The sequence below is a fragment of the Anomalospiza imberbis genome, chromosome 1 (assembly GCF_031753505.1).
Source record: "Anomalospiza imberbis isolate Cuckoo-Finch-1a 21T00152 chromosome 1, ASM3175350v1, whole genome shotgun sequence".
Taxonomy (NCBI): Eukaryota; Metazoa; Chordata; class Aves; order Passeriformes; family Viduidae; genus Anomalospiza; species Anomalospiza imberbis.
The window spans coordinates 34663843-34681705 of NC_089681.1; the positions used below are offsets into that span (position 1 = coordinate 34663843).

General features: G+C 37.0%; 1 protein-coding gene across 3 annotated transcripts in view; it reads left to right on the forward strand.

The window, feature by feature from the left end:
* ARFGEF1 (ADP ribosylation factor guanine nucleotide exchange factor 1) overlaps positions 1-17863 on the forward strand; it is an 85835-nt gene that overhangs the window by 33815 nt on the left and 34157 nt on the right. For 2 of the 3 annotated variants that reach the window (XM_068187216.1, XM_068187223.1), the window contains exons 5-13: positions 5860-6039; positions 6657-6930; positions 7434-7547; positions 8201-8364; positions 9460-9593; positions 13039-13273; positions 17197-17296; positions 17416-17555; positions 17660-17768. In XM_068187216.1, coding sequence (XP_068043317.1) covers positions 5860-6039; positions 6657-6930; positions 7434-7547; positions 8201-8364; positions 9460-9593; positions 13039-13273; positions 17197-17296; positions 17416-17555; positions 17660-17768 — 1450 coding nt within the window. The remainder of the gene's footprint in view (positions 1-5859; positions 6040-6656; positions 6931-7433; positions 7548-8200; positions 8365-9459; positions 9594-13038; positions 13274-17196; positions 17297-17415; positions 17556-17659; positions 17769-17863) is intronic. The other variant, XM_068187230.1, reaches the window with a different exon arrangement.

A 17863-nucleotide genomic window follows, 5' to 3' on the forward strand; every position in this document is an offset into this window, starting at 1 on the left:
TTTTCATAGCTCAAACCTTCCCTGTTCTTTTTTGCACTCCACTTCTCCTGCAGATAGTTGTTACAAATGTTGGTTCATTGGTTCATGCTCCTGTTTTCTAGATTTGTTGTGTTGTTTTGCCCATGCATTTAAGATGTTTTCCATCCTGCAGAGGGAAGATTTTATTGATTTAAACTTTCAGTGGCTGAAAGTATAACTCTCTCTCATTGTAATACTGTCTCTTTGAATGCTTACTTATTCCAATTCTCCCTGCCTGAAGGTGCTTTAAGAGCTAATACTCCTTCTGTTCAGGAGAAGATTCGAGAAGGTAAATTCTTCAACAATTGTAAAGTGCATTAAGTGTGTACACTCCTTTAGTGCCTTCATTTTTTTACTGTTTACATGTAGCTAATTGCCATGTTAGAGTAACTGGGAAAGTGGAGAGTTTTAACTTGGACTTGACTTTAGACTTTGACTCCATCTTTGACCAATACACTGAACACCATAAAAAGCTTGAAAATTTTAAATAACCTTGGCGGAGACCAGAACTTTTGACTTTGGAAGAATAAAGAAACTTCTAAGTCAGTCATACTCTCTTAGGCCTCCTAAATCTTCAGTTCTGACATGAATTGGATGGAATGAATGTGGACCCTGCTTCTCCAGTATGATTTGAAGGATGATCATCTGAGACTCCTCTGTGGTTCTGGTGATTAGTATGTTCTCTGAAGAATCTTAATTCCATCAGGGAGATAGAAGGCTGAGAGACCTGGATCTCCTTTTTTGTGCTGGTGTTCCCAGGCTGTTACCCACAACATAAGCAGCACTCCCACAGGGCAGCTGCTTCACCAACACCACATTGAAAGCTGAGAACTTTGATCACATGGACACCTTCCTCTCTGGAGGATTGTCTTGGCTCTGCATGCGGAATGGATGGCCCTCGTGTAGCGTTTTGCCTTCACTCTGGTATTTGTGAGCTGTCATGGGGCAAGAGTTAACTTGCAGGGCAGGTTTCCTAGCTACTGGGTGGCTTTCCAGGGGTGGAGTCATCTTAAGCCAGTTCCCAACTACCAGAGCCACTTAGACATTCTGAAAAGACCTTTCTGCTGACTACCAAGGAAGTAATCTTGCTGACACAGAGAAGTATATTTTGTCTTTTTTTTTTAGCTATCTAAGCTTTAGAGTCGTGTCCTGCAGTAGTTCTGATGGAGGCCAGTCTAACTTTTCTGCTGCTATCTCTTGCATGTTCTCTTCTCTTCTGTAATGCCCTTGTTCTTAATCTGCAGACTCTGTGATGAACCAGACTGGGAAATTGGCTTTTTCCTTCCTTTCCCTTGTAGTTTAGTTTGATTTGGTGTAATTCTGATGCGAAGCCATGCAACTTTCTTGTGTAGTTGTTGTGGTGGGGATTGTTGTGGCAGAAACAATGCAAGTAATTAGACTGCTGATGCAATTAAAAGTGGTTTATTCAAATTGTGTGAAATAACATCCCTTTATTGAATCTTTCTGCCTCCAGGCTTGCTTTCCTACAGCTGCTGTGGCATTTGTGGTGTGTGATTGCAGACTTGCACTGACAGTTGCAGAGGTCTTACTTGAAGTTCTGTTTACATTTCTTCTGGCCTTTTGGTGTCTGAAGAACTAAAACTATGGCAATTTTTTTTTCTTTAATCTGTAAAGAAGGAATAGGGATGAGGCAGGATTGAACATGATACATTAATGTGTTTTCTTTCCTTGGTTTGCCATATGGAAAGTATATGCTATTATATAGGTACTTTTACAGCTTAATTTATTAATGTTTTGCGTGTTCTTGATAGCTGTAGATGGAAAAGTTGAATGTTATTTAGTGACTTTTTTTAGTGTCACTTAAACTCAAAATTTATTTATCTCTGAAGGTTATTTGATGTTTCTGTTGTTTTGTGTTTTAAGGAGTCCAGTTTCCTGTGTTTTCAAAAGTCAGTCCATACTAGCACATTATATTGTGATAAGTAAATGTTTGGATTTCCAAGTTAACTTAAAAAAATACATTATTCAAAATAACCCTGTAGACCCTCTCAAAGGAAATAGAATTATGTGGTTCTAGTAGCTAATTCACGCTAGAGAGAGGAGCTAGGGCTGTTCTGGTTTAGGTGCTGTTCCAAGTATTCGGGAGTTTCCAGGCAACTGAATTACGAAATTAAGACAAAGTAAGCCCGTGCTGATCAGATGACAGCTGTACTGTGTCATAAATCTTCCAAAGATAAGATGATCAGAGTTGGCTGAGAGGAAGAAAAAACTGACCCCTGAAAATTTTTATCCTGGTTGTAGGCACATTATTTTGTTGTAACAGTGCTGTTCTTAAAAAATATGCAGTGTGAGAGGAATCAAAAGTTGAGAGTTATAGATGGATGCTGGATGTTTTTAGTAGAGGATTATTGTTAATTTAGTTTACTTTTGAAATTACATTCGTTTTGCTTCACAAAGTATGATGCTTCCTGAACTGTTTTCATGCATTTGTTTTAAATAATAGAAAACTCACTTGGCAAGTGTGCTTCAGGCTAAAAGAAAAAATACTGTAGATGTCACACAAAGATATGATAATCTGTAATTTAGGAAGTTATCATGGAGATTTTTCTCCTTTCCTAAAGCCATCCATTGGTTGTTTATAAAAACGAATAAGCTTTATTTATAGTAAGTAGGTGGCAGCACAGAACTGTAGGGCCTTTCCCAAACACAGAACAATAAATATGAAGGACTGGAGGGAAAGCATAAGGAAACAAACTCAGAGTCAGGACAGTAGCCAGTAGTTTCAGGGCAAGGAAGGCTTGTTGGCTGTTGGTAGTTTTTGCAGGCTTTGTGACAAAGAAAGCTTCTGTGGAAGGACCTGAAGGAGAATGAGGTAGTGCTAACCTTTCACAAAGGTTTCCTTCTGTTTCTAAAGAGCAGTAAAGGGGAAGAGTAAATAAAGTAGGCTTTTTTTTTCCTTTCCTTTATTTATTAGCTCACAATGAGGATCCTGTGGAAACAGATGAGCTAAGTGTCACCAGAAGGAGTGGGATCTCAATTGCAAAAAGCTTTGAGCAGCAAAACTTCATATGGTAGAAAAGAGCAACATAATGCTGTGACTCCATAGGAGTACCTTGCTCTTCTGACCTCTGCAGAGAGCCATTTTTCAGTCCAGCCTTTGCTCCCAGACTTTTCCCTTACCTCATCCTTGTCCTAGCAAACATTTGATGCTCTGCAATTTCTGAAATATCACTTTTCAAACAAAAAAAAAAAAAAAAAAACAAAACTAAATACTAGCGAACCACCTGAGAGTGCTTTTGTTTTCTATAATTTTTACTTGTATTGATGAGTTGCTGTTAAAGTAGCACACTTGGTTTCATGCTCTGTACCTGTTGCAAAGTAAGAGTAAGAGTGTTGCTGGGAGGAAGGCAGAGCTTTTGTTACTCCATCTCTCAAGGACATGTGTTGTGTAGCAGTTTCAGATTTTGAGTAATCCTGCTTCACTGGGGGCTGAGGTGGATGAGGCTACTCATCCATGACCCGTCTCCTCTTCCTTGTGTTGGACATAGTAGTTGTTTGGTTACAGACTAAGGGGGAGTAAGACGAAGAAAAGTACTAAAATGAGAAAGGGTTTATTTTTCTAACAGGTGAGTTCACAAGGGTTTCAAAGGAGCAGTACTGCCACTCGTGATCATAACACGTGGTTTCTCAGGGTTAGCTGTCATGCCATTGTGATAATGATATACTCTTCTATGATAGAGAATCAGGTGATGTTGTCTAGGGCATATAATCAAATTGAGCCCTAAATGGAAACCATCAGGAGGGAAGGATGTTCAGAAAGTAACTGTGAAATACTTCCTGTCTTCTGTTTGTTCTCATATTTCTACTGGATTGGCATACTAGCAGGAGAGAAATGGGACTGAGGTGTGAAGCTAAAATAACTAATAGCCTGAGGATAACTCTAAATTGTAAGGAAGATGGAAGATATTAGCAGAAGATCAAAGCTAAAAATGCTTATCAGTTTGCAAATGTGTATGGTAGTCATTAAGATTTGTATCTAGTGCTTGGGAAGGAAAGAAACCCAAAGAAGTGACTATCAAGAGCTCTGTCAACTCTTGTGTATTTGATATCTGCAGGGAGATGCCCTGTAGAAAGACTGATTCATCAGGCTGCACAGAAAATATTGTTCAGTGAACTTGGATTAATATGTTAAGGAGGTATGTCTCAGTGTATGTGTGAAGCGCTTCTTTGCCTCCACACCTCTAATCAGGTGTGTGATAAGAGCCAGGCTCTACTATTCATAACAAGCATATTGAAAAAAAAAAACTTAGGAAATTCAAGCCATTAAGCCAATTAAAAGAAAAGAGCACATCATCTATCTGTAGCCTTGTCACCTTTCTCTGCTAGCTGGCTCTACTTTCCGTTATTAAAAGTTGGGTGAAAAAACATTGTAAGATTTCACTGAACTGAGATGGAAGTTAAAATTGAATTTTCAAATAGCAGCTTCTTACTCATCCAAATTTAAGAAGGAGAAAGAAGGTGACACAAAGGAGTAACTTTATGAATGACATCATCAGAACCAGCAATGGAGGCTGGATGCCCGTGCACCTTTCATTAGTGTCCTGACTGCTAGGCTGCAAGAGACCTTGTCTTCCAAGTGAAAAAAGCTGTAGGTGGTTCTTAAACTGGTGTATTAAGTATGTGCGTGTACATGTGTCAGTGGTATAATTTGTAACTGAGTGAAAGAAATATTAACTAAATCTGAATATGTACTGTGTTGGGTCCAGACAGTAGTGGTTTGGAAAAAATAGCTGTTTATGCCTGGGCTCCACTTGTTCATCTTGTTTTCAAGAGTGACTTGAGTCCCTTTTTAAGGGATTTGAGTGAGAGATGGGTACTATTTCTCCATTTCTTGGTGCCTTGTGTGTATAGAAGTTCTGACAATGTCAGTAAGAGATGTGAGGTGTGGTTTGACGAGTAAATTACCCAACACTTGAAATAACTTTTGTTTTCAACTGTGATAAATTAAAATAGGAGCTTTCCAATGCTTCCAGTTCTTTCTTTATTACCCTAAACATCCCATTAAATGGCAACTGTCAAAGTTTTTAATGCCCAAATTCCCTCATTCCTTCTACTGGATTACAGTGATGAATACAAACTGTTGCAAACCAGGCTCTCCCCCTTTCTTTCACTCTCCTGCACACATCTCTGACAATGTTTTCAAACCCTGTCCTCAGGTTTTATCTGCCTCTATTTCTGCCCTTTAATCCAGCCTGACTCTGCCTCACTTAAAAATAATTTGTTCCTTACTTCTGTGTTAGCTGATCTTTCACAGGCTTATGTGGTTTTATTTATTTAAAGAGAGACAGATACTACTGGGAACAGGAAGAAATAAGCAAATTTCTACACAGGGGCCAACATAATTTTCTAGCATCTACCAAAAAAAAGCTGTTATAAAGGGCAGTTGTCTTAGTATAGCTGTCTAACCTCATACTCAGTCTTTGTTCATCACATTTACATTTATTTCTAAAACAACTTTTGGATCCTTTGGCTTCCCTTCCAGGCTGTAATGGGTAGTCTGTTCCTGTTTTGTGTCTAGAAAATTTGAGGATGACTTCTATTAGCTACCTCTATGATGGTTCCTTTGGTTACTTCTTGCTGTTACATGCTATGAAACATGTGATTCTTAGATATGTTGATGAAAAACACTCAGTTTAATATAACTGGTATGATTTTCCAATATGGCTACAAGAGTATGTGGGAAAACATTATTAAATTGCAGTTTAAAATATGTATTTAGATATATTTTAGAAGTAGTCCAGTTTTGGTATTTATTAATTTGCAAACTTTTTGACTGATAAATGTTTTGACTGGTAAATGTATATATGTGTGTTTATTTAGGCTTTGCTCACTGCAGTAACATCTCAACACATAGAAATCCACGAAGGAACAGTACTACAGGCTGTAAGAACATGTTACAATATCTACCTAGCAAGCAAAAATCTTATAAATCAAACTACAGCCAAGGCAACTCTAACACAAATGCTGAATGTCATTTTTGCACGTATGGAAAATCAAGCAGTGAGTATCTTTATCTGGAAACTACCTTTTGAAAGCAAACCAGCTTGAGTCATTTGTTTCATCATTATTAAGGCTTTTTGGCTTTTCTAACGTGGGTACTTTGGGGGAAACAAAAGAATCTGGTATCTGATATTTTTCTTCTTGTGTTTTGCACTCCGAAGCATGTGGAAAATACGGAGTTTGGGGGTGGGGGTGGTGTACAGAAGTCACAGAAATTCTTCTTTTTCTGGGAATTCCAGAACAAGGTACCACAAAAAGCACAAAACACAAAAAAAAAGTTTGCCTTGATGTTTTTCCAAACACTCCTTGCTTATTGTCACATCTAGTCCCTGAGCTTCCTTATAGGGCAGGCAGACAACTCTTGGATCTATGGTTTATGTAGTGTAGTCATCCCTTCTTTGATAGTGAAGGTATGAACTATGTGCATAGTTGGGAGGCAGCCCTCTTGCAATGAATAATCTCGTGATGCTGAAATTATTTATAATTAAACAAAGATGCATTTTCTTTAACTGCTGTTGTGTAAACAGAGACAATAGAGATGTAATCTTTATGAAATAATATCTCTTACTGTTTTGTTTTTATAATGACCTTTTTGTGTGTTTGCAATGCTTTTGTAGCTTCAGGAAGCCAAACAGATGGAAAAGGAGAGACACAGACAGCAACACCATCTCCAGCAGTCTCCAGTAAGCCATCATGAGCCTGAATCACCTCAGTTGAGACATATTCCAGCACAGGCTGATCAGCTGTCCAAAGACCATGAGAGAGAGCTTGACCACAGCACAAACGATGTGGACAAGAACCTTCAAGAAGATATTGAGGCAGAAAATGGATCTGACATTTCCAGTGCTGAAAATGAACAGACAGAAGCTGACCAAGCCACAGCAGCAGAAAGTAATCAGTGTGTATTTCTGTTTCATGGAGGGCGGGAAAGGGACTGTGAAAAGAAAGGCTTGAGGACTGTCTTTTTTCTCTATCCCAAATCTGGAGTAAGGCATAAGTTTTCAAGTAATTGAGTAATGCAAAGTGCCTTTTTGTCCTTGTTATCACTGTCCCTCAAGAGCATACTTAAGTCCTGCACTCTGTGGGAGTCTGTATCAAAAACTCCTTTTTTGCATCTGTGTAATATTGTGAAAGTTTTTGAGAACAACGTCTCAAAACCCTCAAGTATTCCATGTTTTAATGTATGTGAAGATACAAAATGGATGTGTTTTGTTGGTACAGGCCTGTATATTAATTGCCATTTACAGATTAACCACTGGAGTTCTTGCATTCTGCAAATACCTATTTTTGAAGCATCCAAACATTTATTCTGAAATATTAAGTGCAAGCAAAATACCTTCTTAATTTCAGCATTTCTCATTAATACTTGTTTGTGTTTGTTTTTCTTTATAAAGATCTTTCTAAAGCTGATGGAGGAACATATGATGGTGAAAGCAATGAGTGTGAAGAGAAGGCACAAGAAATTGTAGAAAGTATTGTGCAGGAAATGGTGAACATAGTAGTTGGAGGTATTATATTAATATCTGTCTAGTCAATAGTGACTGTGGTCTGGTTCTTGACCTTAAGAATTATTTTATCACTTTCAGATATTTAACTAAAATTTATCTTCATTTAAATATGACTTACATGCTAAAGAAGACAATAGTGCTGTCAGACTTCAGCAGTGCATTATTTAACAGTAAAATGGACAGGACTTCATACATTGATTTACACTCTGTATTGTAGACTAAGGTTCTTTTAAAATGCAAATTCTTGGTGGTTTTTTGGTTTTGTTTTTTTTAATTATTATTTTATATTATTTCTATATGAACACTCTTCAGAAATGGGTCCCTCTCTGTAGTAGCAGTGTCTCGCTATACTTTTCAGTTTGTTGTAAATTTTTTATCAGACTAGTGAGTGATGTCTCATACCAATACTTCTTAGAAACTTGGTAGAGTGGTGACCCTGACAATGTGAACTTATAATTAAATTTCTTACTGTAATTTTCATTATTGGGAATTAAGAATATTTGCAATTTTTATAGTTCTCTACTGCCATGTAAATTCTGTGTTAAGCTCATCGTTATTATTTTTTTAGTATTTAAATGTTGGTTTTAAAAGCTCTTTTTAATTTTTTTTACTCATGTAACATTTGTTAATTATTTTTACATATTTTCTGATAGATGTGGAAGGCAATGCAGGTGGTGATGGCACAACTGTATCATTAGAGGATGGCAGTGACAGTGAAAACATTCAGGCAAATGGAATTCCAGGGACTCCAATTTCTGTTGCTTATACACCATCTTTACCTGATGACAGATTATCTGTCTCTTCCAACGACACTCAGGTACAGGCAGATATAATTAGGAAACACTGAAAAAAAGTATTATGTTTTAAAGGTTGCCCAACGCTTGTGCAGAGTGATTAGTGTAATTCCATAAAATAGGTTACTGAGATGAATTTCAAGAATTTAGTCACGTTACTCTACTTCAATGCACTACTTAAATTAAATTTTTCTGAATAAATTTTGCATGTGATGTCTTTTTTGTCCCAGCATGTTTTTAGTTGTCCCATGGGGTTACTGTTCAAGAGAACTGTTGAAGTTTCATGTTTTGTGAAGTGTTCCTGAGAAACTGTAAAACTAGCATTCAGTATACATAATGAAACATACAGTCAATTATACACATGCCTGTGTAATTTCAGTGTGCTCTTTTCAAACAATAAATTGAAATTTCAAGCTGATAGCATGATCTTAATGCAGTGATTTCAATCAAGAGTTTCATGTCTGAGAGGATTTGATTTTCAGTAAGAAAATAGATGTAAAAATACACTCCCTCTCTTGTATGACATATATACACTTGTCAGCTGACCAAGAATATTTGCTGTCAGAGTGTACTGAGTAATTAGGTTTGAGAATGATAATTTTAAATTCAAAAAGTTCCAGTCATGTAGGCCATACAAATAGAAGACTTAACATTATACATGTTGCTTATGTATGGAACAATAATACAGAATTGCAAGAAATTAGTAATAGGGGTGTTTATTGTACCATAGACATTTTATCAAATGTATCTAGGAGCAGATAGGTAACTATTCATGTTCTATTAAAATGTCTGGTGTTTGGGTCTTTTTAAACTAGTTATCTACTGAAAGTGCCTGGCAGCAATTCACTGCAAATTAACCTACTTAAACTTGGCCCTCCTAATTTCATGAAACTCCTTAATTAATTCTGACTTCTTACTGAGTAGGCCATTTTTAGTAGTGACTTTTATTTCAGCTGGACTGCAGAATGTTGGGTTTTTTTTAAATCATGAGACCATAAAGCTAAAGTGACTTGGTTATATTTGTATAATATATTAACTTTTTATTGCTCAGAGGTGGGGATTTCCCTAAACACCCCGCTAATGCAAAATGGAATACTGAAATATGTTAACTTCCTTAGGAATCTGGAAATTCTTCAGGACCTACCCCTGGTGCTAAGTTTTCCCACATTTTACAAAAGGATGCCTTCCTTGTATTCAGGTCACTGTGTAAACTCTCCATGAAGCCCCTGTCAGATGGACCACCAGATCCAAAGTAAGTAGAATTTAGAAGTTTTCCTGATTAATCTGACAATAAAAATAAATAATATGAATATTTTTGTGAGTCCTGTTAATAAGAAACTAACAGCATGGTGAAAAGAATGTCTAAACTTTGGAAAAGTACTTTTATGTTTGAATGCATCTTTTGTATACCTGTTCAGAAGTTTCTTAACACCTGTCCTTTTATAAGTACATGTTCTGCCTGGTTGCTGTTTATAATGCATTTGAAAAGAGTTTGTATAGAAGATTATCAGGTATTTCTGGTCTTGCTCACGTTACTCTGCTTTTGGTACCTTCTAGGTTTGTAAGCATTGCTGGTTGTGCCCCATAATTTCTTTTATCTCTTGCATATTGCTCTCCATCCAAAACATAGCTCTGTGCTGGCCACTGGGAAGAAAATCAACTCTACACCACCTGAAACCAGCACATTTTTTTATCCAGTACACTTCCTCAGCTCTACTTAATATAAACTCCTCACGTGGAGCTGGTAACTGGTTATCATAAATTCATGATGAAGTGTTTCATTCTTTTGTTCATGTTGGACACTTCCATCAGCCTACTTAATCAAAACACAAATGTTTGATAACAAAGATTTTATTTGGCTGTTTCTTCTGACTGAAGATACCATGTCTTCAGTTTCATTTATGGAATTTTTGGTTGTAAAGCAGATGTAGAATCTCCTCTATAGATGGGTGCCAGTATTAAATTTGAGTGTCAGCAGAAAGGTTTGCTTTCTGATCTTGGATTTATATGCATATAATTTATATACATTTGATTTGCACAGTAGGAATAATTGCTAATAATTTTCAAGGGAAGTGCTTTTTTGTTCTAAGGAGTGTTAAGAGGTCAAATTGAAGCTATAGTATGATTTCAAATGACAGTGAAAGGCCTGGTATTCTTCAAAATAAAATCAGCTTTACTATTCCGAGTCTAGCTTTTAAAGCAGGTAACTTTAAGACAGTTCAGTTAAGTCAGTGATGTGTGATGTGGATTTAATAAGTTGAAAAGATATGATGTTGTCAAAAGGGTTTGAAGATTAAATCTAGGAACCTTTTAAAATTATCTATCAATGTCCTTTGGAAAGTCAGGACATTAGAGAATGAAGACTGAGACATGAGGGTTTTTCTCACTATTTCTGAGAATTGTCTTCCAGGAAATGACTTAAAAATCCTGTGGTTTTAGTTAGTACTCTGAGACTAAAGCTGTCCATTTATTAAAGGCTTTAGTGGATTAATTCCCCTTTCCAAGAGCAGTAATAGCTATTGAGGCACTTGGAGAATCTCATCCTGAATCCATGGAGTCCTTGACATTCGTATTAGACTTGCAAAGCTCTTCATACAAAAACAAATTTGAGAAAAAGGCATTTAGGGCAACCAAAATTCACTGCAAATACATTTGAGGATATCCCATATTTGGAGAAGGGCCTAGAATTTATCAATGGTTCTGAGGCATTGATGGCTTTTTGAACTATTACAAACATGTTGTAATTGGAAGAGGAGGCATAGGTTATCTGTGGCATTTCAAGAGTCTTATCTGCCTCTTCAAAAATCTTACTTTCAATGAAATTTTTTATGAAGTCTGTAATGAAAATAGTTTTAGATTTTAGGTAACTGAACTTGAAGCTTTAGCTTAAAATCACAAGTCTGGGACTTAAGATCAGCATTTTGCTTTCTGGGAGCCTGGTTAATGTCTTTGTTTCCTTTTTTTACTGGAATAAAATAAGGTGGGGGTGAAATATAACTCAAAGGTTTGCTTGCTGGTTTTTGTTTTTACCTTAAACCTCTTCTTAGTTAAGTGGGCTGTACACATCATACAAAATTGTTAAGGTCAGCATGTTCAGGATTTCAGGTGGGAGCTGGCACTTGCTGTAAGTAGGCAATGTTTAATATTTTATTTATGACTGAAATTATCCTTATATTTAAATTCTTATATTCCATAGCAAAATATGATCTGGTTATGTGCTCTGTCTGCACACCTGATACTATGTGTGCAGACAGCACATGACCTGCCTTTTGCATCAAAAGAGATTGTTAATGTAGCATCCATGCAGTGCCAGCATCAAGTGTTTCTTGAAGAACTCTTACAGAGAGCAGTTTTGAATTGACTTTGACCTGTAGCCCATTAGGAGAAATAGGAGGGACAAGTTCCTCACTCAGTTTGACTGGCTGTTTTCTTCTCAAAAGCATCTTCAGAAGAAAAGTCTGCTGTTAGAATTATGAGTTTGAAACATTTGCAGATTGATTTCCCTATCAGACTTTGTTGGGCAGAAATCATTGAGTTTATTTGCAACGTACTTGATATTAATTAGCATTTTTTGTTTTAGCTAGACTGGAATTACTTTTTTTTTTTAATAAAGCTTTTATATTTGCAATATATAGCAAATATCCAGCTACTCTCTGTGTCACAGATTGATTTGAAGCACTCCTTACTCTGTCTGGGCTGTACTGGATGAAAAATTTCGTGTCATTGTTCCCTTTGTTTCATAACTGTCCTCTGTTTAATGAAAGGTGGGGACTGTCCTGTTGGGAAAGGCAATTGCATCTGTACCTGCTCTTCGGAGGAGATACAGCCTTTTTTCCAAATTATCAGGTGTGGGAAGGAGCATCAGGAGTTTCAGGAGAGAATGGTTTCACCTGGAATGTTATTTATTGCATTGGATTTTAATAGGTGCAGATTTCCCTCATGCTTTTTTCGTGTGTGGTTTCAGGGATTTTTGGCTGTTTTGTTGTGTTTGTTGTTTTAGGGTTTGTAGAGCAGAAATAGTTGCACTGTTTCTGACATGAATTCTAGTTTACATGAGTCTGTAAGAATGTTACTGTGGAGCACTTGACAACACTGCCCTTGCCTTACTTGGTGATTGCCATGCTTAAAATAGGCACATTTTGTGTCTTACCTGCTCTCAGAGTGGGATGAGCCCAGTGACTGATAAGTGGTGTATTTGAGAAAAGATTTCAGTGTTGGCAGGAAGTATTGTGTTTATAGTCCTTCAACTCTCTTTCCATGCTGGTGGAAATAGAGGAGGAAAAGGAATTTCCACCTTTTACTAGTCAGAGTTTGGTAGATGGGCTGGATTTTAAATGGGATCTTCCAAAGCTCTGTTAACAGGAAAGAATGGTCCTTCATCCTCTGGCTGAAAGGGCAGCATTGCCTGTTGTTGCTGCTGTTCTGTGGTGCAGAAGAGGGAGTGATTCAACAGTAATTTTTCCTTTTCTGGAAAAGGTCGTCCCTGCATTCTTGGTTAAAAAATGAACAATTTAACAAAAAAAGACCCAACATCTTTTTATGTCACTTTCTGCAACTGGTTGTGTCAAATTTGAGTTTCAGTCATTAACATTCCACTTGCAAAATCATTGTGGTTTGTACTGACTTTTCAAGAGAATGGGTTTTTTTTATTTTTTATGGCTTACACTGGGCTTACGTGCTGCACTGTTTTGTTCTAGATCTCATGAACTGCGATCAAAGATTCTTTCATTGCAATTGCTTCTGTCCATTCTGCAAAATGCAGGACCAGTCTTCAGGACAAATGAGATGTTCATTAATGCTATAAAGCAGTACCTCTGTGTTGCACTGTCAAAAAATGGAGTCTCATCAGTTCCAGAAGTTTTTGAACTTTCACTTTCCATATTTCTTACTCTCTTGTCAAACTTTAAGACTCATCTAAAGATGCAGATTGAGGTATGTTACATTAATTTCTAATTAAATGTGTGGGAGATGTTAAGTGAACATTTGTTTATATTTGTGTAGCTTGTGTTGGTTAAATAAATTTGTTTTCTTTTGTGACTCAGAGCTTTTGTTTAAGATTTCCCAGCTTTTCCTTATTTTGAAGTTTTCTGTTGGATGTGGCATGGTACTATCACAGAGTGTTGCTGAATACTCAGAAATGAGTAGGTTTGTGGCTAAGTTCAACCAATGTTCAATATTGTAATTAAGAAAGCCTAGCCTAGTACTGCATATTATAAATTAAGAAAATGAATACACTCAGTAAAAGAATTTGTAATATATGGTTTTGCAAAAGACTTTTAGAATAGAAGCTAATGTCATGAAGGGTATTGTGGATTTTCTTTGAGATCACTTGAACAGATTTCTTTTTTCGGGGAAGTCCCAGCTGTTCCATTATTGTGGCCACTTCCCTTTGCTTATCAGGCCCTCTGTCAATATATGTACTGAATAAGATCTCATGTCCTCTGAAGGTGTGCACACAATTTAACTTCTTGGACTATAAATGGAATTTAGTCCATATTCTTTGTAATAAATTCTCTGAGTCCTGGCAGGCATTGTGAATTTTCAGTGGGTCAGTTCTAAGTCACAAGGCAAAGGAAAATGTATCCCCATATGGGCCATTCACTTAAGAGTTGGACTCAATGATTCTTGCAGACCCCATCCAGCTCAGAATATTCTGTAATTCTGTATAGGGAGGGTTAGTTCTTGAGATCAGCTCTTTGCATGAGGTACAAGCAGCTTCTCAGAACAACCTCTGTTCAACCATATGGATATCCTCTTTGTGGTGTCCAGTGTGTTAAAGATCTTAATTTTGTGGTGAATAAAGTAGTACTGTCTGCAGTGTGTCCCTGCTGTTTATTTTAGTAATTTTTTGTCTGGGGATTCAGGTGCGAATACTGAAGCTGACAGATTGCCCCATCCATGCGGAGCTTAAGTATATGGAGAGATGCTTAGAAATGTTGATAAATCTTGATGTTATAAGGACCTTGAATCCAGGGAATTCACTTCATCTGTGAATGTCATTGGACAAGTTGATTTGTTATGGCAGCTTTGGAGGAAGAACCTCATTTTGACAGTAGCATGTCAGAAAATTATTGTGTTGTGATCACTTACCAGGTTATTTTGATACTTCTTTGGGGAAAAAACAGTCAGATTTACAGTATATGGTTGAGCATAGATTGGATAGAAATGATTGAATGTGCTTTGAAAATATGATGCATTTTAAGAAGCTTCAAGGCCAACTGTCTGCTCAGCAAGACTGTAGTGTGTGTGCAGGGTTTGGCACATCAGACAGACTGGGTGGAGCTGTTCTCAGTCCCACAGCCTGCCTCCCAGAAAGTGTTGGACTTGCTGTGTTCAGAGAGCTTACAAGTCAGCATGTAGGTGGTGAACACATTGCAGTCAGCTTTCCTGACAGAAATTTGATATGTTTCCATCACTGCCAGCCTTTCACAAATTCCTAATAGAAAATGAAGACATGTGAGGCAAGCTGGTTATAGGATGCCCTGCACTAATGTAACAGGTTCTAGAGTATGCTAAGGACCATCACCACATATCAGGACTACATTTCCTTCTTGTGAATAGCAAACCCAAAAACTTGATGCTGCTGAAGTACCCATCTATTACAAAGTACAGGGTACAGCAGTTTCTAGAAACTTCTTTCTTTTTCCTGATTGTGAGCTAAGAATTCTTCTTTCAGCTACTGATCCTAAAGGTTATTCTGAAGATGTGGGTAGAAATGTAGATAACTTCACATGCAGTTTGTGTCTTGAAGCTGTAAGAAGAGCCATATGCTCTGATTTACAATATGCAAAATCTATATATTTTGGGATTGAGGCTGCATTTTTCATCTGTGTAAGAATTTCCTGGCATGTTTGAAAAGAAGTTTCAGATCCTGTTGGAAGTGACCCTCCCATGGCCTGTTGACTTAAATATTTAGCTAACACTGCACTCTGACAGTAAAACAGTTTGAGTTGTACCTCAGTTGTATTGTAACAGTAATTCTGAATGGGTTAATGAATATATTTGCAGCAAATCAAAACCTAGATATCAGAGGAGTTGGGGTGTCATTAAGCTGTGCTTACCATTACCACCCTTTCATAACTGTGGATACCTAAAAAGTCAGACTTCAGTTGACCAGCCATAATAAATAGCTATTTTCTGGTTTAATTTTCCAGTATATTAGGAACAAAGTCTCATCTCTGTGATGTGAATTGCCATAAGTTATATACTGACAAACAGCATTTTTAAGTAGCTGAAATATAAACCATAATTATGGTTTTGAGAAGTTCTTCATGCCAGGATATGCTTTTCCAAAGGTGACACCAGAAGCAAGAAGACAGCTTGGTCTCAGAGGCATAGAGATCTGAAGTGCCTTGATAGTGTGCAGTGCTTCCAGCTATTTTCTCTTCTAGCTTAGATTTGGGTTTAGTTTTTGTCCCTGAAACCTTTTTCTCTCCTCCATCAGTGACTTATTTTTTAAATTTTCTACCAGAAAAGAAATACTTTTGCTAGTTCCAGAGAATTTATAAAATTAGTGTCTTCCAGTAAAAAAGCAGGAAACACCAAATGTGTAACTGAAGGTTGCTCACAATATGACATGTATTAAATTTTTGTCTTTCTCTGATTACATAAAATTGTGGCTAAAATCAGTCTAGTATGCCTAAGTATGTTTAAGCACATGCAAGTCTTTGAATTGTTATGTGTTAAACTCCTTAGGTTTCATAGGGATGCCTTCTTTATTAAGATAGCTGGCCTTGTGCTGTGTGTCTCTATTTCTCTAAAGAGATCAATAAAATGTAATTATTTTTAGCATATTTTGCTTGAGGAAATAGCTTACCACCAAAGTTGCCTAAAAATCAGTGTTGCTGTTTTTCCCCAGGTGTATGACTTAAAGTGGAAACAGCCTTGTGTGTTTCTCTGCCTGGCTAATAACATGAAAACCTCTGTAAAAATTATGTGCTATGAAGGAACGGTCAATGTTAAAAACGTGTGATGCTATTGGAGAAGTTGAGACTCTCAGCAGTCCTCTAGTAAAACTGTGTGTTGTGGATTTGGATCCACAGGTGGCTGTGAAGAGCTGAGCTCTCAGAAGTACAGAATAGTGATGTAATGCCCTGTTCACTTTTGAGTTCAGGTGCTGTTACAGCAGTTGCTGATGCCCAGGAAAGAAGCAAGAAGAAGTTTAGCTGCTAAGCAAGCTTGGCTGAATTAGTCAGCCTATGGTGCTGATGAGTCTGTTGAGGAACTAATTGATAGGGGATAAAATAGTTTCTGTTCCAAACAACAGCACCTGTACTAAAATATTTTCAGGGCAAACTTAGCTGTATTCTACTGAAGAGTAGCTTTCCTGTTAATGGAGGTGCTGCATGCTGTGCCTGACCAGAACATTTCTTCCAGTAATAATTTAATACTGTAGATTGTTTCTTTCGTGTCAAGATGTTTCCCTTCTAATCAAGGTCCAATTCTTCAAATTTGCATAAGTAGCTGTTTGCTATATTTGCACCATAATGTCATCATCTTATAGATAAAGTATTTTTGTCATGAGGTAATACCCCCTCTTTCAAAATCCCAAAGGGGCTCTTAACAGCAGTTTAGGCTGCTTCTTAGGCTGAATTGTCCTTCAGGATTTGACATTATTCCAAAAAAATAAACCAGGGCAGCACTGCAGAAGCACATAAGTAAATAATTCAAATTCCTAATTTGCATGTATCAATTGTAAGTTGTATTTCTTCCTTTCCTATTTTTTTTTGCTTTTTCATTCTTTCCTGTACTTCTAAAGTGCTGCTTTCAGAAGTATGTCAGAATTTTGACCATCGAAGTTAGTGACTGTTTTTGTAATAGATTTTTTTTCTCCCTCTTCCTGCAATATTTTTTAGGTTTTCTTCAAAGAAATTTTCCTGTATATCTTGGAAACTTCTACTAGCTCATTTGATCATAAGTGGATGGTTATACAAACACTGACAAGGATATGTGCAGGTATGAAGGACTGTTGTGTTCTAGATTTTGGTTTTTATCTCAAAGAATAAAACTATACTTGCCTTTCATTAAAGTACCTGGTTTTTGTTCCAAGGTTGACAATGTCACTTTATTTCTAGATGCTCAGAGCGTGGTGGACATCTACGTGAACTATGATTGTGATTTAAATGCAGCAAATATATTTGAAAGGCTGGTTAATGACTTGTCAAAGATTGCTCAAGGAAGGGGTAGCCAAGAACTTGGCATGTCCAATGTTCAGGTAAAAATGGCACCAAACTTTATGAATTTTCATGTTTCTTGGCACAATATGTTGAGTCTAAACTCTACAGTCCACTAACTAACTGTTTATGAAATCTTTTCTAGGAATTAAGTTTGAGGAAAAAAGGATTGGAATGCTTAGTATCGATCTTGAAATGCATGGTGGAGTGGAGTAAGGATCAATATGTAAATCCCAATTCTCAGACAACCCTTGGTAAGACATATGATGGGTTTCTTCTGCCTTTAGTAATGAGGTCCTACAGGACTTCAGTGTATTTTGATGCTGGTAATGTCCAGACTATTTTTCCT